Source organism: Rattus norvegicus, chromosome 3, assembly GCF_021556685.1.
Source record: "Rattus norvegicus strain SHRSP/BbbUtx chromosome 3, alternate assembly SHRSP_T2T, whole genome shotgun sequence".
NCBI lineage: Eukaryota > Metazoa > Chordata > Mammalia > Rodentia > Muridae > Rattus > Rattus norvegicus.
Window position 1 is genome coordinate 46,141,493 of NC_141536.1, and position 21,201 is coordinate 46,162,693.

The 21,201-nt window shown below is 40.6% G+C and overlaps 1 protein-coding gene across 1 annotated transcript in view; it reads right to left on the minus strand.

Annotated features, from left to right (window-relative positions):
• Positions 1 to 1,851: 1,851 nt before the first annotated feature.
• Positions 1,852 to 21,201, minus strand: part of Dpp4 (dipeptidylpeptidase 4) — an 81,630-nt gene continuing 62,280 nt past the window's right edge. The window contains 6 exon segments of the mRNA NM_012789.2: positions 1,852 to 4,523; positions 6,036 to 6,109; positions 6,378 to 6,450; positions 16,364 to 16,428; positions 19,080 to 19,179; positions 19,742 to 19,796. Coding sequence (NP_036921.2) covers positions 4,422 to 4,523; positions 6,036 to 6,109; positions 6,378 to 6,450; positions 16,364 to 16,428; positions 19,080 to 19,179; positions 19,742 to 19,796 — 469 coding nt within the window. The 3' untranslated portion in view covers positions 1,852 to 4,421.

Below are 21,201 nucleotides of genomic sequence, written 5' to 3' on the forward strand. Positions count from 1 at the left end.
TGTGTGGGGCCATAGGCTTCTACCAGACCACCTTACTCCTCTGCTTGTTTCTAAACCCATTGATGGCAGTGTAGTGTCTCAATCCTCCTTATTAACTCTATACGACTCTGATATTAACCCAAAAGCAAAAGCTATTCCAGAAGCACCAGTAGGATGTTCCAGAAAGTCCTCTTGTTCAGTCTTTTAAGGGCAATAAAGGATAAAGGTTTTGTTTTGTTTTGTTTTAGATGATTACAGTAGAGAACACCAACAGTGCATATTGGGCACTACATAGATCTGGCACTTGAGAATATCAAAGTTTAAGGGAAGGGTTTATGCAATATATGCAGCCACCAAGGTAGGGAAGACAGCAAAATGCCATAGCTAGGAAGAAAGAAAAAGAAAAGGAAGTTGCTGGATGTTGCATATATGTAAATCTTAGTCATCCAGCAGTTCTGGGATAGGCTGTTTATCCTTCTTTTGTTAAGCTCCTGTGGAGTTGAATTGGAAGGTGCTGGATAATGTTCCTTAAATAACGCTATGTTCATTGCAACTGTTGATTGTCTTGTCCCACGTGTCTGATTTGAGCTGAAGGTCAGTATCTCAGGCAGGAGGTGAGAGAGACGTTCTCTCATCCCTAACAGGCATTCACTTTGGTGCTTAGAACCAGACCTAGATTGAGTATGTACTCAATATGCTATACTTTCCCCATTGCTCATTTTTCTGTGGTTGATAAAGGAACAAAAACTATCCAGTGAGATCAACTTTGCTGCTCAAAATTCACAAAGCTATGATTTGGGATAGAAGCAAGTTAAAGAAATACCTTTATGTTTCTTCAGTTTCCCTAATCTTCACATCCATTCACTCCCAGGATTCAAACATTCCCTGATCGAAAGTATTTCTAAAACAACTGTGTTTGCACTCAGCATGCATTTATGTTTTCCCTTATAATTATTTTTTAATACAGCATTGACATTTATATTACAAGAATCTGGAGATTGAAGTATAGAGGGGGACAAGCTTCCATTTCTGTATAGACTGTCATTTTACAGGAGACGCTTGAGAATCATTGGATTTGGAACCTATATCCATAGGAGAATCTAGAACCAATCCCTGTAGATACAGAGAGGTGCAAATACAAGATTTTGTTTATTGAATGGTGAAAATATTCCATTATCATGATGGATGCATTTTAAGTAATTTCACATGCTTAAAGAATTTATTCAAAAAGGCCACATGGACCAAGGACTTTTTATTAAATTGTTGACATTTATAGTTTATAACAGCAGTTCTTAACCTGTGGGTCATGACCCCTTTGGGTGGTCTAACAACCACCCAAGTCAAGGGTCACCTAAGACTATTGGAAAATACAGATATTTTCATTATGATTCATAGCAGCAAAATTACAGTTATGAAGTAGCAATCAAAATACTTTTTGCTGTTAGGGGTCACCACCAAAAGAGGAACTGTATTAAAGGGTCGCAGAGAACCTTCCTGAGGACTGACTATGTGCCTTGAAAGACATACCTTTTTCAATATCTGTAAAAAATATTTTTTATTAATTCAAATTCTTTGGCTTAAATTTTAATATTATCAGAGAAATATGAATGCAGAGAGATGATCAACTATACTCAGCTTCATAGTGGTTTATTAAGCCAGGCTCTGTGATTTTTCTTATGGGGTAGCCAGCGATGTCATGCTTTGTAACCCCATTTGTGTTTCTTTCTCAGCCATCTGTGTCCCCTAAAACATCCCAAATGCATGCTTCAGGTCACTCAGGATGTATGTGAAAATGCTGCCGAAATAGCTGTCATAAAGTTGGCACAACAAAATTATCTTATTTTAGGAAAAAAAAACATGCTTGTGTTTTGGTATGTTTTTTCACTTAGAATTTATTGAATCTTAAATATTGTACAAATCCAGTAATCTTATAAACCAGTACTCTCACTCCAACTTAGAGCAAAAGTAGTACGTGCCAAGAGGTGGAACTGCTAATAATCTGAAGGAGAACTATGATGCCCAGAATGGCACAGACTGAAGTCAACATGGATCGTGAAGCATGGGGGGTAGGGAGGGGAGCTCTTCCTTTAGCGCATGCGCCCCTGGTGCTGGTGTGCTCTGAGGCGGTAGCTTGATCCATGCGCTTCAGGGAGCTGCATATGCCCATAAGAGACTTGTCTATATGCCTCAGTGGTGTTATTAGCTCTTGTGCTTTTCAAACTTGCTCTTAAATTAAGTTTGTTTACAACTTATGCATCAGGGTTTTAATCTAATTTACAACTCTTACCGAACAGTAAAACTTGACCTATGAGAATCAAATAAAAACTGAATGTATTCACATTATCACCATGTGAAACCCTCATCGCCTGAAAAATGTGTGCTGTGTTCTTTTTATTAATTCAGGCTCCAGGAACAACCTATTTAGAAATGAAAGGAACAAAAAGAATTCATGGTTTGGCTATTCTATCAACATATGATACATCATATAAGATTTATTAATAAAAACCTTGATTATTATATAACGGGCCTTAGATTAATGAATTCAGAAGGGATAATTTCTATTTAATTCGCATTTATGTTTCCACACTGTCAGGAACATGTGCTACCTTTGTTCCTTGATCTAGAACTTTGCACATGGCTGCTGCTGCACACGGTGACAGAACTGTGTTCAAAATTCGGACTGTAGCCAGAGGCCTGTAGATTTAAGGACCAGCTGTGCTTGCAGTGGAAGAGCAGGACTTGAGAGTTCCTTAAGGTGAGGGGAACCAGTGGAGTGCCCGGGAAATAGCATCAGGCTCATCAATATCTAAACTCATTTATATTTATAGGTAATTTCCATTTCTGCCATGTTTGGAATTTATGCTGTAGCTCACCTGTCTGTGGTAATTGTACCTAGAAAATTGGCCTGAAACTGCATTTAAATGTGTGGAGTCCATTTTAAATTTTCAGCTGTGTTATAAATAATTGAATCAAGTTTCCAAGTTGTCAAAACACGGCTAAGTCAGGTATCAGAGTGTATTCTATTATGTATATTATCTATTATATTACCCTCCGCCCAAACAGGAAGAGACCAGAAACAAAAACAAAAAACAAGACCCTGGAAAAACATGTCTACTCTGCTGATAGCATTCCATCTCGTGCCACGAACCTCACGTGCTCCCCTAAGTTAAATAATATTATGAGTTCCATAGTATGTAAATGACCAAGTTATTGTTGATTGATTTCTCCAAAGCTATGTGATAAATGTGAGATAGAAATTTCTGGGGGTATTAGATAAACTCTTATGAATCATATAACTTTAAACAGTTTTATGTATCTAAATTTTTTTTTAAAAGTTGAACTCTTTCCATGTTTACAAGACAGTCTTGGATTTCACACAAGTTAAACAAGAACCTTTGAACAAATGTGTCCATATGTCAATGCAGTTTAAGTTTGATTCAAGATATAACCCATTACCTTTGAAAAAATGGAAGCATACTTGCTAAATGACCAGGCAACATTCCAGTGTGTAGAATAGAAATAATAACACAAAACATTCTCATACAGTTTTCCATTAGAAAGATAATGAAGTTAAAATGCTTTAATGAAAATGCTCAAAGAAAGGAAGTAGGAAGAACTGACGCAAGTATTCCTTCATGTTAGAATTTGTGACACAAATATTTTCAACTTTTAACGGGGCAAGTCGCTATGTTCCAAGCTGCCTCTTCTCACTAGGAGACATTGGTAATTTTTTAAAAGCACATTTACAATGCTTTCCCATCACCCTTGCTGTGTTTATGTAGCACCTATAGCCATAACTGGCACCTGGGGCCCTTACATTGCTGGCAGCGTCCCTTGCATTTCTTTGGAGTCTATTCAACTGCTGTGGTTTTACTTAGAAGTCAGTGCTTTGCATATATGATTTCCTGAGACTGTTTGAATAGTCTTTCTCAGAAAACGGTGCCAGTCTGGCAGTGAGCAGCTCTTCTCGAGGCGAGCTGACAGTAGCCTGGTTGGGTTTGTATGCTTGGACCTGGGTTTCTAGCCATATTCTCTGTTCCCGCTTCTCTTGTTGCTGGCCTAATGACATCATTACCCACGTCTTGCCACCCCCTTAAATAAGGGAACAAGATTTGGACCAGCCTAGTAAGGGGGAAAAAATTGAAATTCTGCTCAGGAAATCTATGCATAGCTCTTGCAAAAATAATTTATATTTGTTGTTTCAGCAGCTGATGTGGAAATGGTTTTAAATGATAAACAAAACAGAGGGGGAAATCCAAATTGCTGTAAGGTAATAATTTGTTCTGAAGACAGGCATCCTTAGTTAGGATTGCAGGTATAAAACTGGGAAGTAGGCTGGAATTTCTCGAGGCGACATTATTAAAATCGTCATCTTAACAGTGCAGTTTTGAGATAATGAGGACAAGTGTGCTCTTGAGTAAGCTGCGGAGAGCCTTGCCATGCTAGCGTAAGGAGAAGCACTGCTGGAGGAAATGGCTCATGTGGGAATAGATGTGCTGGTGAGCTGTGCTGCTGGCGATCCCATGGTCTTCGTCCGTGTACCACTGGAGAGGGAGAGAATGAGGTCAGAATTAGGAGGTCACCTGTCTTTACAAAGGAAAAAGTCAAGTGAACTCTGGCATGGTATAAAAATGGGAATTATTTATAAACTAAAGTGAGATCAAGCAGGGTGTCTAGTTCTTCCCCATAGCTTTTCAGGACCTGTTCAGTCCTGAAGAAGTCTTTGGTCCTCTTTTTATGAGAAAATCTACTATGCATTTGGATTTAGCGCATTAGACTTTAAACATAGGTATATCCTAATTAAAGTACCCCAATCAACCTTTAAATGTAACTCAAAGGTCACTTAAATACTACACTCTAAATGGGAAGGTTTATACCAGCAGCCATACTATTTTATTAAGGCTAGGAAGCATCAAATCTCTCTACACTGTAGTATGAATTAAAATAAACAGACTTTAAGGAAAATTTTCTAATATAGACATCTAATGGATAGAAAAATCAATTTTAATATTAACATTTTATAACTGTAATGTAAGTGAAGTTAAAAGTCAAATGTCTTATTTACCAACACTTCAATTTTACCCTGGGAATTAAAACCTCCACTTACCTGACATTTATGTCAGGCAGGTACATATCCCTGAGACATGTTAATTTTAATCATGCCTCAAGTATATCTGACTTTGCTTTAAACACTGAAAAAAACAAGCCTCAACCTCTTCTGAGAACCTGGCCCAAAAGAGATGGTAAGTTTTCTCAGTACAAAATAGAAAACCTACTCCTGGATAGTGGGCATTATTAAAACCCATTATGAAGCAAATTATGTGTCAGAAGTGTGTGGGGGTGGGGGTGGGGGAATATTTTCTAGCCAAAGCAGTTAAGAAAGTTGCGTTTTATACTATTGTATTATTAGTGCAAGACACGTGTGTATATGTAAGAATGTATAAAAACAATAATGTATTCTTTTTAGTCTGATGAAGAATTCTAATGAAGAAGATGAGTTAATCTAAGTACCCCAAACCTCCTGTACAGGCAAAACCAGCCCCAGCCATTTCTGACTTTATGAACAAGCCTAATTGTTTGCTGCCTGCAGTTGTTCAGCAAAAGATAATGTAGCAACTGCAAGAACTGAAGCATGCTGATTATTAATACCCCACTGTTGTTAGGGTGGCTAGTAATCATAATAACAGAATGAATTTTACATTTCAGCTATTATCATGCTGGTTTCACTTTAGAATTACTCTGCCACACATTTACAGAATAAGTGATTACTTTCGAATCAAAACAGGGAGAGACTGAACCATCACAGGGATCGAAGAATGGTGTTTTGACACTCCCAGGATATGTAATACTGTGTTTCTCAACCTCAAACTGTCTAATATTTACTCTTTGTATGACTCAAGGATATCACGTCTCCAACTTCACAGTGGAATGAAAAGGGGCCTCTCTTTTCTTCCTCTCTTCTGAGACTTCCTTGGGAAAAAAGTAACCCCCAAAGAAGAAACTAGACCCACCAGATACTTTGTCCCCCACCTCCCCCAAACAAAGTCTTAGTGTACCATTGCTTGGAAATCCACGCCAGCATCCACCAGGGCTTTGGAGATCTGAGCTGACTGCTGAAAGTGAACATTATCTGTGGGGAAGACAGAGAACAAGCAGCCGTAAACAAGTAGCTAATAGCCTCTGGAGTTTTCAGATACCAAAGGGGGAAGGCACAAGAAGAAAGTGACTGAAGTTCTAAGACTCGGCATCCCATTTAGCCCAAGACAAGTGAGTTGTGGAAAGCAACACTGTTTTATTGAAGTAAATGTAACAGTCTTGCCCCTCATGCTTTTGTTTTGTCAGTAGTGAAACTGCAAACCTGTCTGTGATGCTAAAAAGTCTAATTAACTGAAACTCACCATCTGCTGTACCGTGAATAAGGAGGTACTCAACTTGCTTAAAATTTTCAGCTCTGCTCATGACTGTTGAGTTCTGAAATTGGGAAAAAAGAATGTCATTATTCAAAAAAGGATCTGCCATAACTGATTTTTCACTTCAGTTTACAAAATAAAATGTTTTCAGCTGGGGCCCCTTTTGATACAAAATATAGCAAACCGATATTCAAGCAAATGCTGTCTCCATGCATGGCAGAATGCACAGCATGCCCTGTGCCTGGGAGACGGGACTGGAAAGGAAGAATGCCACATCTTCTCTGCACATGTAGGAAGAGGGCACCTGTCCCCTAGGACACATGCAAAACCCATTCAGTCCCAGATCACAGATTGCTGTGTCCTATGCGTTATCACAGGGCAGAGTCTCATATTAGCAATGTATGTTCCATGGGCTTCTGCTGTAGTTCAGCCAAAAAGTGTATTGCCATAGCAACCATGTGTCACATGGTGCCATACATGCTACATTTCAAAGAGCCTGTTCATAGCATTTGCAACTAAACATACTCTGCAATATGTCATGTGAACTTTGGTCCACATTGCTAGGTTCCGAATGAAAAGCAAACATTACCTCTCTGTAAACAGATGTTTAAAACCTAAGCAAATGTAACATATTGGGGGGGAAGGGTGAAAGAGATCAAGGATGGCCTCAGGAAATCAGAGGGTGTTTGATACTTCCTCATTTTGAATACTGGAGAAAAATACTTCTGTTAAATGTAATTCCTAAGCCAGCCAGGGAGACAGGATGAAGGGTCAGAAGGTCTAATTTGGTCTGAGTCATCTAGGGGCTTCCACAGTAAGGGTCAGAGGTCTTGGATGGAAAAAGGATCTTTAAAAGCATAGGTCAGATTATTTCAATTTAGCACCAGTTACAATGTTGAGATGGAGGAAAAATGCCAGATAGATCCTCGGAAGCTAGAGTCTGCTTTGCTTGTCCTGGAGTGGGTCAGGGAGGAAGAGACAGTGACATCTCCACAGACACTGCAGCTGCCAACCTGCTCACCATGCTGGTCTGCATTTCAGCGACATCCCATCTACAGTGCTAATGGCAAACCTAATATTTTTACTGGGAGTCCTGGTGGTCTGGCCACCAACGTATGGGGGCTACAGTTACATGTTCAAGTCTAGTTTTTAGTTTCAACACTACTGAGCCTTGTAACTGGGGACATACATGCAGCACTCTCTATGTCCTGGTTTCTACAAAACAGAACTAAGAATAATTGAATTTAGGAGTCAAGAGACATGGTGGAAGTAGTGTTTAAAGTGTTGAGGCTGACTGGAACCTCTGTGATAGAGTGTTTCAGGAAAGTGACATACTTTCTACAAAAGTCGGTACAGTGACCCAAAAGTTTCCATCCACCAAGACTCCTAAGATCATCCTGAACTGGTTAGCTCAAGGTATGACCTATCCTGTTTAAGCAGACTATTTCTTAATCAACTTCATCATATTCAATTTCTGGCCCAAATTGAGACTTTATTCATAAACTTTAACTCATTAAAAGTTGTTCTTTAATTTAACTTTAAAAAACCTTTCCATTCGATGGGATGTCCCACATATATGTACTTATGTGTGATTCCGTGCAGACAGCACGTTTGCAAGCATGACCCCCTCCATCACAATGCTGCCCCTGCTAGTGGGATACCCACTCATTTTTTCCATCTGGTCAAATAAAATTCATTTGTATCCAACTATATAGTCCATAAGAAAAGTGACTTGCTTCTAATTTATTATCCTTAAATAATAATACATTTATTATAGCATCTAATACAGAGCTAAATATTTATCAACTAAATGAGTAGGTGCACTTATTCAGCATTATCTACTGTAATCGATCCTACTTTTGCACCGTTAAGTGGAAATAGAGTAGGCAGAATAAAATATTCTCATTCTGTGATTTATTAAGTCATTATGCCCACTTCTAAGTGCTATACCACAGCAGTTGTAATCCTAGGTACCATTCCTTGAGCATTTCCTCTGTGCCTGTCACTGTGCTAACTGATCATCTTGAAGGAGTCATGAAGTGAATCAAGTTCACACACCAGTGTGAATAGGTCTATGCCAACCCTGCTCTATGTACTAAGAGACGGGTTCAGAAGTAAGTATCTGCCACCCATCTCTAGGCTATGTCAAAACTGGACCAAGTCTGGGGAAACCTCCCTTACTTTCTGTTTCTCTGTCATCTCTTCTAAAATTCCAAAGGGCTTATGATTGTCTTCTAGCAAAGGAACCCTGTGAAATAAAATTTTAATTAACTGTCCAGGAATTATTACGTTATAATAGTGGATCCTCTGGATTCTGCGCTGTGTTGCCTTCTCCGGGAGAAATAATTGGATATGAGATTGGTCTGAACAACCCTGAAGGTTGGGAAGGGTGTCTTTCCCGTCACCAGGTGATAGCACAAAACTTGATTCTCTGTTCTCCAACAGGAGGTCTCAAATCAAACTCTCCTTAAAGGGAGTTGCTATCCACTAGACGAGGCTAGAGTCGGGAGGTCAGACTCATGGCTCATTCTGAGCTACAGGGCCAAGCCCCTTTCACGGCCCTTCCCGGTGGTCTCCTCTACCAGTTCAGGCACCCAGCCCATGCTGACTTTCTGCCACCATGTTTATTTACGAGTTCAATCCCACCCTTTACTCACAGACGATAATCGACTTTAACACCCAGACCTGACCCAGATATGCAACTGTGTCACCTCGCCTCACCTCTAGCAGTCCCGTGGGCCTGCCTTGCTTGGCAGCACGAGCAGGAAAGCTGCTCCAACCACCTCCCAGAGCCATGAGATGGAGAAATGTCATTGAAACACAGAGTAATGGTGAGGAGACATATAAAGACACAGGACAGTTAGCAAGGAATGTGATAACTACTGGAGTTTGGACCAAAACAGTTTCTGGCTGCCTTTTTTTCTTAAATGGAGTGAATACAGGCTGAAAGAAGACAATTTTTATAAACAAGTAAAACCCTGAGCCTAAGATAAATGTTGTGATGTACACACTGTAGCTGTGATGAACTAGACATGGTGAGAAACGCAACATACTGAGAAAAAGACGAAAACTGTGATAAAAGTGTCATGATGCAAATTGTTTTACATTAACAATATTACACTACAAAGAAAGAAAGACAAATACTTTAATGCAGCAAGAGAAAAATAAAACAAAAGCTTCCCCTGCAGTTGCAAGATAAGTGTGCCATTTCAGTGCACGTTCCCCTGCTCATTGGGAGAAGCCTCCCAGGGGACTTTCCAGTGAGAGAGACAGGCAGCTGCCAAAAGCACACCCTCTTAGGAGCTCTCCGTGCCGGAAACAACCCTCCATCCCCAAATGCAAAGACGCCGCTTTGCCTCCGGAACGGCCGGGGTGTGGTTCATTACTGGACTACGCATCCTGGGCTTCTCTGGTAAGACTCTAATGCCTGCTGTATGGCACACTTCATGCTGTGGAGGACATATGCAAGCATATGTAGGCGATGCATGCATTTCTCCAATATATGATTAGCGGTCGGGAAGATATTAATTGTACTATATCCACGCACCCAAATTGGATGTTCCCCCATTGCCTATCCATGGAAACGGGAATGAAAAAAGGAAATGGATGACTAAGTTACAAGCCGAATAAGTCTATCACCAATGACAAAAACGGAAGCTCGGAGTGATAAATGGGCAAGGATGCAATGGTGGTGCAGTTGGCACTCTCCTGAGGCTAGAAACTTCCGGAGAGCCCCGCTGCCAGCAACAGTCTGGCAGAGAGAAGTAGAAAGGATTGGTCCAGCGGCAATGCCGATTCCACAGCATCTCTGTGAGGAGCTTTTTCCTTCAATCCCCAAGAAGAACCATCTGTAGCTGCTTGTTGGATCATGCTGGTTCCTCAGCTACCTTCCAACAAATAGATCTTTGTATTTTTTGAAATAAAAGGAAGGAGCTGATGAGAGTAGGGAAATGCTGTGAGAAACAGGAGGTGTGACAATTTTCACGCTACCCTTTGTGCCATCCACGAACCAGAAGGACAATTTGCTCCCTGAAGATAAGAATGATGGCAGCTGCCATGCTTTTGAAGCTTACATCATGGCAGGTGTGGGGGTCTCCTCTAATCACTTCTGTGACTCTAGGAGGCGTATCTGGTTACTCCCATTGTGTAGAGGAAGAAATTAAGGTTCAGGGAAGGATCGTGACCTCCTCAAGTTCAAACATCTAGAACTAATGGAAGCAAACTTTCAATGCAGGTTCTTTGAACTCCAAAGCCCGAGTTCCTGAACAATATATTATATAGTTAATTGATATCACAGTCAAACTACTCATTATCACCCGCAGGCTCCCATAGAGGACCAAACAACCCCTGGGTCCCAGCGATAACAGCTCAACAACTCAGTAAGCTATACCCTCGGGCTCACCACTTCACTCTATGGATTCTTCTCCTGAAATCGATGCTGCTTGAATTAATATTAAAAGGTGCCATTTGGAGAATCATCATTAATACCAAGCAGAGGGCACAGAAAACATTTAAGAGAAACTGAATCCAACCCACTAAATAAGATGTTTCACTTGTTTACATCTACCCAACAACTGCACCCATGAGCTGCCAAGGAAAGAGCTCCCATCCGCCCCAGACAGGGGGTTCTACCTCAGGCCTCACAAGCAACACTGGCTGCTTTAAAGATCACACAGCAGTCAACATTTTATCAGCACTCCACAAACAAGTTAAGGTTTGGCTTAAATCTGAAGGTCTCTCTCCCTTTGGCATATTCTGGGATAATAGAACAAATGTCAAATCAGTGCAAGATGGCATATTTACAAAATTGCACCCTGTTTTGCATAACCTAACGATGCAGCAGTTCTTAAGGATTGAGCGTTTCAAATCTGCTAGCAGAAGACTGCCAAATCCATGACTGTTTCACACACTTGCCAAAAGCCTATCAAATTTTGAGCAAAATGCAAAATAAATCTCCTCTACAAGTTAAATCAGCCCTTCTGTGTGTTCCAGGCTGCCCTCTCCTCTTGGCAGCAAGGCTCAGGACTGGGGCCCCGCTCCTCCTGCCCTCCATCTCCTACTTCTCTGCTTATTCACAAGACAATCCCTTCTCCAGTCTACGTCCTGTCATAACCGTTGGTCACCATTTGTTCTGCTCTTCCCAAAGCTATCCCTCAGTTCAATAGATCACTCTCAGAGATCCCCAGAAAACCCTTCTCTCTGTCACTGTCTCTCTCCCCTGATGCTCCCTCCCCCTCCTTGTAACCTGTTGGGAATCTCTCTGATCTTCCTTGTATCTTCCCCCCTTCCTCTCTGTCCTTCTTCTTCATTCCTGGCTCATGCAGTGTCCTCTTCCTTTATAAACCCTCAACATCCATATGTTACTTGATATTTTAGTGCCTCAGTTTCCCTGTCAATAAAATGGTGGGAATCAGGGAGACTTAAAACTGATAATTCCTCTAAAGTTCTAAGGATGCCATCTAGTCATACTAACACAATAAATGAATGGGTGAGTGCATCTGGGTGGGGGCAGGGAGTTAGAATCCTATATTTTTGGCTCCTCCTTTTCCCTGAACTTCCTTCAGGCTTCTGACATAGACCACCAGGCTGTATGGTCACAATTTGGAAGTGTCTGGTCTTTTCCATACAGATTGGATACTGTGTGATGTTCAAGTTCATGAACTGTTACCATTTGAAAAATTTATTTCTCCAGTGTTTTTACTTTCTTTCTTGTCCGTAAGGAATAAACTTTTGAACAAATCAAATGCCAGACACTTTGGATAAGTGAATGACACACAAGTCTCTGATGTGTTAGTGTCTTGAAGTTCTGGTTGCAGATGGCCTTTGAGACAGTGTTCACCCGTTGGTCAGGATCCCACTCCTTGAGGTGTGGCTGCTCTGCTGCATGCTGTGGCTCCTGATTGCAGAGTTGCCTCCTTGGTTGTCCCATGTCTTTGCTTAAATCGGTTGCCACTTCTGTCTGTTATGCGTGGAGCCTGCCCATAGAGAAGATCTGTCTACAGAACTACACTGCTCAGTAGCTCACACTTGTCACCTCTCTGGGGCCAGGTCCTTGTTGGGGAAGGTTCCTCTTTGGGGTCATTGGAGTCTTTAAAAGAGTTTCTGCCCTGTCATTTGTCCATAGTGGGTGGTGATTTTCAAAAAATCTTATGGGGGTCACTGCAAGGGTCATTTTAAGTCTGTGGGTCTAAGCCTATGCCTCAGGATCTCCAAATCTTCATAGCTGCTTTTAAAGTATAGGAAATAACATCCCCACTGCTGGGAAGTCAACCATACAGATGTACACCTTCACAAATGGCGGACCAGCTTTAAGCATGGCACACACTGGCGATTCACCTGGTGGCATCCCTTTCCTCAGTAGTAAAAGGGCCTGAGCTTACAGGTATGTTCTCTTGGAGATTTGGATTCCTTTAAAGTCTAGGTCATTTATCCCCTGGTATTGAATCCTCTCATCAGGTTGTACTGAAAAATTACATTCTCTTCCAAACTCTATAGTTCTATGTGTCAATGGCTTCTTAGCTAAGAATATAAGCTTACTTATTGCACAACCGAACATTTTGTGCATTCCTAACTCTGGATGTGCTAAGAGAGTCCTGACTAAATGGGATTTTTTTTTTCAAAATATTTTCTCGATCCACGGAAGTGCACAGAGTGACAGAAACCTTTCAGGAACTGTTGAATTAGCTCTCTGCCTTATCAAGGGATAGGGCAGGATGAGAGAGAGAGAGAGAGAAAGAGAGAGAGAGAGAGAGAGAGAGAGAGAGAGAGAGAGAATGCAAACCTGGGAGAGAAAAGAAGTAGGAGATGGCAGTCCAGAGGGGCAGCTGGGGCCTTGGAGGAAAATAGAATGTTTGAATATATTCTTGCCAGAGACAAAAGCACAGGCTCATTTAAAAAACAAAGGAGGGCAGCTTTATTCTAAAGCCTGCTGTGCACCAAAAATAGGCACTTAGATTCAGTGCTCCACTCAGATTCAGATCCCCACACAGATTCAGTCCTCCATGCTCAGAGGAAGCAACCACGGGAGCAGAGCTAGGTGGAGACAATTCCCTTAATGCGTTTACCTCACTTTCCCTGCCCACCTTAGCTATCACCCTCCCAGATAATTCCTCTGAGTAACACGTTGGGAACCTTTAGCTCCCTGGTACTGGCAGTTTTAATGTGTCCATTGCCAGCAATCAATTTCATGCCAAGAAAACCCGACTCCTGGCGTGGAAGGATTAAACAGTCCTCGGGAGCCATCTGTGCAGCGAAGAGAAAGAGTGACTTTGTGCACCCAGTGTGCGTGTGTTGCCATTGGCAGGAGAAAGTGACTTCTATTTACATGACTACCTCATACAGGGAACACCTAAGGGGAGAGACGAGAATGGCCACCACTGTGGGGGGTAGAGCTTGGGGATCGGTGTCAGAAAAAGGAGCCTATAGAAAAGGCTGGAAAAGGAACTGTGAAATGGTAGATTCCAACTGCTGCCCTATAGCATTATAGAGAGAGACAGCTCAGAGAACAGAAATGATGGGATGTGTTCTGAGTAAGTGAGGCAAGCGTCCTGACGAATTTTGTTCTTAGGGTTTGGACATGAGTCTGCACCTCTAGCCTCATGGGTTCTTCAGATTGGGCTTTGGGGTCTCCTTCACCATTCTCCAGAGGCGGCCTTGGAATACTAGGCAGTGTATCTCTGAGTTGACAGGGGTTTTCCCTGCTTGGGCATAGCCAAGAAAACTATCTTTCAGGTTGGATAATTAAGAAGAAAAAAAAATATCGAGCATCAAAATGAGAAAAGTACAAAGAAAAGGAGAAGTAAAATTTGTATCACAGTATTTACCTTAAAAGCTTTTTTTTAAAAAAAGATAATCAAGTCAAGATAAGTTGCAAGATAAGATGCTTTACAGAAGGACATCCAATGAGTGAAATGTTGAATAACAGTGTGGGGGTGGGCAATCTGGCGCAGAGTAATTACTAACTCAAGGTAGATAAAATGAGAGTTAAGAGTCATCTGAGGAAAATAACAGTGGAAAGAGAGAGAGAGAGAGAGAGAGAGAGAGAGAGAGAGAGAGAGAGAGAGAGACCTCTTCAGAAAGAGGACAGTGGGAGCATCCTAATATATGGGAGCAGAGACAGATGACAAGCCAGGTATAATCCCATAGCAATGTCAGAAATGGCAGCTACAAAAGTACAGAATCTTACATCTAAACCAGGTCAAGTACAAAAGAAAGTAGTATTAAAACTGTGTGTGTGTGTGTGTGTGTGTGTGTGTGTGTGTACGTCTGTTTGTCTGTCTGTGTATGTGTACATATGTGTGTGTTTCTGTATGTGTGTATGTGTGTCTGTGTGTCTTTCTGTGTGTCTGAGTATGTATGTGTGCATGTGTCTGTGTGTCTATGTATGTGAGTGTGTTTTTCTGTCTGTGTGTCTATGTATGTGAGTGTGTCTGTGTGTGTCTGTCTATGTGTCTGCGTGCATGTGTGTGTGTGTGTGTGTGTGTGTGTGTGTGTGTGTGTGTGTATGTGTGTGTGTATAGTTAAGGTCCTAACAAGGTGTGAAATGGACTGTATTGTGGGAAAACAGAAGAGTTTACAAACTGTGTTACTGTTATTCGGGGAGCTAGGTCATTTGCCAGGAGATTGCAGTTATGATGAGACAATGCCTACAGCAGATTATGGGATGTGGAATAGAAAGAGTGAGAGGATGGGAGTGTACAGCATTAGAGGAGATTCTGACAGAAATAGGAATAGCCTGATTATGAGACTGCTTTGTAGGTAAAGATGCCTGTGTGTCCTCTTAATTTGTGGGTTGTTACTTTTCTATCATGTCTCAGAAACATATAAAAACACGTGAGTACTAATACATCATGCCCCCTGCACATACAAGCTTGCTAATTTAGTTGAAAGTAGCAAGTAAAAGTAAAATTACACATACAGACACACACATACACACACACACACACACACACACACACCTTGCAAAGTCAAAACTTTGAACTCACTGTGTTTTGATCAGATAGTTTCAGATTCCATTGTAGTAATGACAGAATCTTACAAAAATGTATATATATACTGCTCGGAGGAATATTACTCGTAGGCCTAGGTATTAAGAGTCACAACAGAGAAAATTCCGTGTTGACATTATTCCTGTTTTTCTCTCTTTTTAATTCATTCTCCCTCGGAGGGTTTTTGGACATTGTTGGAGAACGGAAATGTCAGAGATGATTTTTACTTGTTATCGAAAAGCTTTAATTTAGTTTACAAGTTTTTTTTTTTCCTCAACTAATAGTGCCAACAGACCCAGGAAAGTTTTGAAAATGTCAACGTGGTGCTGGTTCATGCAGCTGCATCGGGAGGGTGCAGATTGTATTCTGGCTTAGCCGTGGCCTCCACACTAGCGATGGCAAGTACAGCTACAATCGGGTCACCTTTCAGTGTGTCAGCTTCTCTGGAGAGCCAGCTGCCCACTGCCTCTCCCACAGTTGAAAGCTATTTGGTAATTCACGGACAGGGCTCTTCGGGGTCCTCCTCAAATGCACCTGCCACCTCGCCTGCTTTATGCAAATCACGTGTTAAAAAATCTACATAGCTGGCTGAGAGTAAGAAAATTATAGGCATGCATTTACCTTTTGACTATTACAATAACATAAAAACTCTAATATCTTGCTGAAGGATTAAAGCATCTTCCAGATCCTGAAAGAATGTGTTGAATCTGACATGTTTTCTAAACTGAAATTTTTATAATTAAAGTAATTATCTGATGTTGCTTTGTATTTCCAAATGAATGCATATTGTGACCTATATAGCATATGATAAAGACTGTAATTATGCAAACTATAGCAGGGAAACTATTGGAGCATCTCTAAACCACCTGTGTTACTTCTTTTTAACAAGAATTTAGTTGGAAATAATATATTTTTTTTCTAAAATAGATACAATTAAGAAGTTCCTGGGCCACTTTTACACAACTATGAGATTGACACAGCTCTTACCCTGTAATGGTCAAGGTTGTCCTCTGGAGTTGGGAGACCCATGTAACGCTCTGTGTATACTGAGTCTGGGATAAGAAAAGAGAAAAGAGGTTCAACTCCCCTCCAATAACAGCATTTCTTACATCTACTACATCGCGTTTCCTGTCTTCTTGTGCCTGAACTCCAGCCAAACCCTGCTGATGCAGCTAGAGATGCCGACGGCCAGACCACACTGTCAGACTGAGGAATCCTCTGCCACACTGACCCATCCACACTCAGCCCTCAGGGTCAGGGCGGTGGACGTACAACTAGACAACCTGAAACACAACCAGCAAGTGACGAGCGGAGAGACCCGCCCGATCAAAGCCATCTAGTGCCTCTGTTGTCTTATTGTGGTCCCTCATGTGACGATCATCTCTCTCCTTTTGGGAATACCTAACAATGACCAATTGCACGGGACTTTCTTAAACCTTAGTTTTGGGGCAGGGTGAGATCCACTGCGATGAAAAGAAAGAATTAACAGTCCATATTACATGGCTGCCTCATCATAATCCAAGTTAAACATTTGTTTCCCTTCACTTTACGGGGAGGTCTCAAGTTTTGTGCTGTAACACTTGAGCACTGCGAACAGATTACATTAATATCTGTCTGCTGAACTGACATAAGCTCTTTTATATATAAATATGGTGGAATAACAGGTTGCACAATTGGTTTATTTATTTTGGGTAATCAAACATAGCTTAACTCGATTTTTAAAAAATGAAATCCTATATCATCGATTACCCTAAAACATCACTGATGCAACTTTGTTGCTGTTTTGTAACTTATTAGTGTTTATTCATTGTACAAAGTGTGAGTTTGATAAACATGTCCCATTCAAGTACAAGCTGCCCTGCCTACTTTCAGCCTTCCCGTCCTGACCCTCCATTTTACATTTTTGTCTCCTTTGTGCTCCCAGACAGTCCCCTCCTACTCTCACATCATACTTATGGTCCTTTGTTAAGGTCAATTCTAGGTTTCATGTATGAAGGAAAATGTGTGACATTTGTCTTTCTGAAAACTGATTTCTTTTGCTTTATATGGTGTTTTAAAAGCTGCTTCCTTAAATGGCCAGAGCGCAGTATATGAGCCTAAAAATTGTGTATTGACTCCATGCTTGACCGTCCCTGGATTGGACAAGGATCTCGACATTAATTCTTTGAATTCTTTCCATTCCTTTCTTGCTTAAAGCCAACACTGCAAGGCTTTGCAATGCCGAGGCTTAGATTAGGCACTAGGCTGAAGAGCTTCTGCTCTTCTGTTTCTCCTTCTCCCTCCTCCTAACTGAGCAATAGGAACATTGCTTAAAGTGAATACAGACCGTGTATAATGTCGTGTATCTACAGAATACTCCTATAAAAACAGAGAATCTCAAAGGACACTTAAAATAAAAGATAATACGCTTTTTATGTATATTTTAATTTAAAAAGTCAAATATTAAATAATATTGCTTATATATTTAATAGGGGAAAACAGTCTTTGAGAGGATATAAAAAATTTCCCCAATGTCTATTCCACAGTCAGCAATGTACCTGTCTCGGGACATGTCACTTTTTACATCTATAATAACCACATTTACATGTATATTAAGATCTGAAAAAAAATTTTAAATATATTTAAAAATATTCATAGCTACAGTAGTTGTGGAATTTTAGAGCAATGTCTTGAAACACCACGTACATATTCTTTGTTTTAGATTTTGAGTAAAATTGTTTAAAACCACTCATTCAAAGTTCTCTTTCGTTACTATGTATTACGCCATGTACATTTAATGAGCTTCTCTCACATGTCTGCAACCTCACAAAGGCTATTTTATTATTTGATTGACCACCAGAGGTCTCCAGAAACAAACCATCCAACAAAACAATTCATTAGAAACAAAAGTATCACAGGAAAAACAACTCCATTGTGTGCAAATTAAATTGTATCTGCGCCTGCCAAGTTTTCAAGGGAAAGATGGTGGCTTCGCACATTGGCTTCTCTTGATTTGGAGAGAGTTTCAAAGATGAGTTTGCCCAGGATTGGTGCTGCCATATATTAGTGTATAACTATTAACAAGCATATTCTTCATCAACAATTCCGTTCTTACACCACTACATAAAGAACCTAAGTGAGGTCAGAGAAGGTGAGGAAAACACTACACCCCTTCCTAAACCTCAGTGTTCAGCTCTGCCTAGTCTTGCCCTGGGCATTGTCAGCTCAGAAAAATGACGCCGTACGGTCTATCTCACGATGGAGATGATATTCTAGTGCTAAAAGACAGTGGGAAAGCAAATCCCTGGAAACTCATCTGTTCCTGTCTTCTCCTCCTCTAACGCCCAACTAATATTTGACCTTCACTCAGAGGGAAAAAGGCAAAGACTTCCTCTCCTCTATTAGTATGTGAAGCCCCAAATCAAATTCTAATAATGATAAAGAAACATTTATTTGAGAAATGTAGCGCTGGCACTGTTTTAAAATTCTGGAAACAGGATTTGTTGATGAGAAATTAAATGTGTAGGTAACACACACTAGCACTCGGGCTTGTGTAACAGCAGAACAAACCAGAACGTCATATACGTCTCTGTAAACAGCCACAGAAAGAAACCAGCCTATTATTTTCCACAGAAACACAGAAAGCTAAAACAGGAATGGCTTTCTCACTAGAATGTTAAGGTCAACACTTAATAATTCACCGCACACAACAATAGTTACATACCATAGTACTCCCACCGTGACACGGGCGCCACGGCTATTCCACACTTGAACACGCCACTTCCCGATCCCAGGACCATTGAGGTTACGTACCCTCCATATGACTGGGGAATGGAAACAGTTATTTTTATGGAGGTAAAGGAATAAGGACATATGGTAAGCGAGTCGCAGTTTCCACATTTCTCACATCTTTATATACTGTGCCTCTTTAGAGATAGAAAGCATGATATATGAGGCTTAAATTGGCTTTAATTGGCCAGTATCTAAAGTATACACTTTCAGAGTCCTGGTCCACTTCATAGACATCAGGAAACAAGCATGGGATATTAGTGGACCCTAGGGACCACGAAACAATTAAAGAGAATAATAAATAAAAGTAATAAGCACAAAACCTTTGCTGGTTAGTAAGATCTCTTTTTTCTTCCTTCTTCCTTTTCTCTTTTTGTCCTCCCCCTTCCTCCTTCCCAACTCTTCCCGACTTCTCTGTCTTATCACAGTTACATGTCTAGCTCAGGAGACAGTTAGGAAGCCTGCTGCTAGAGGCCCAAGACTTGACAGACAAGATTTTTGTCTCTAAAGATTCACATGCAAAAGTTAAGTTAACCTCCGCTCTGTTACGTTCGCTAAGGAGTGCATACAAATCCATGAGTCAAGGAAGCTACTCACCCAGCCCCAAATTGCAACTCGCTTGCTGTCCACAAATCCCATTTTTAAAAATTGCCTAAAACACATGGAAGAAGTTTGCAAATTAATTTTCCACTGTGTATAGAAAAGTAAGCTAGCCACACAGATGTGAAAACCCCTTTTAGCACCTTCATTCTATTACAAATTAGAGCAACCGGATCAATAGTCAAAAAACACTTGAGAGCAGTGTCTACTATGCTAACATCAGAGCATCAAAATTACATGAAGAAGGGTTGAGTCCATAAAAATTCTGTGTGTGTGTGTGTGTGTGTGTGTGTGTGTGTGTGTGTGTGTGTGTGTGCATGATTCACAGAAAACAAATCCTGGCAGTTTTTTTCACAGCTTTATATAAAAATTTGCAGCCCAGATGCACTTTTCTTTACGTAACTGAATTTAAATCTCTCCAGATGTTTTTCAGTTTGAAAGTGGTTACCCCCTGCAATAGAAAAAGACAAGGGCATGGAAAACATCTGAGTAGGCTTAGAATTGTCTCTGGACTTTTACCTGAGAATTTAAATACAAACGTCTAAATCCCATCCTGTACTGGGTGTTGATTAGCAAGCTCAACACCATTAAATGAAAGTATATTTTCTTTGATGGATTAAGAAACATCTTTGCCACCCAACTGTGTCAGGAGTTGAAATGCAGGTAAAGAAATATGAACTTTGTTTTTTGCTCCTATTTTTAATCTCATCCTTAAATCAAAAGCCAATTGTTTTTTACTTAAGGAAGTCTAGCAAATAGAATGTGTAATTTTGTGGTGTTATAGGAGGTGTGGAAGTCTTCATTTTGATGGATAGTTGATGCTGTTTTCAATTGGTGATACGTGTCCGAGGCTGCGGAGACAAGTGGTACCAGAACAGATTAAAAGTACTTTTCAACTTTTCTCCTTGTCAATATCCTTAAACACAGAGGATTCGAATCAGGATTGCCCAGGGCGACACACCTTTACAAAGTAAACATGCTATCACAAGGTAACTCCTGGTCTTTTTCCTGTCTGAAAAGCGAAAATAAATTAAAATATTTCCTTTTGCTGTACTCAGTAGTAAGCATCAACGAATCAAGTTGTACTTGAATTGAACTTCATACCTGACTTCGTTCATTCAGTACTGCTTGGGGAGTCACCTGTGTGTGCTCCTGTATTCAGTTCCCCAAGTTGCTACAACAGTGTCCATCGTATAAGTAGTTCTGCACATCGTTATTGTCTTAAAGTGGGACCTTATTTTATAAATACTGAACTCAGTGATTTTACCATTTTTAGAACTCAGATTCATGAGGTTCTGGAAACCATAGCTCCCTCACATAGAAAGATGACCAGTCCTGCTAGATAAAAGCTTATTTTTACAACAACAAAACCTCCAATTTATCCTTTCATCATTAATCTAAAATTCCTTTTACATTTTAAAGAAAATGGCCAGTAATTAACTTTGGCATAAGGAACT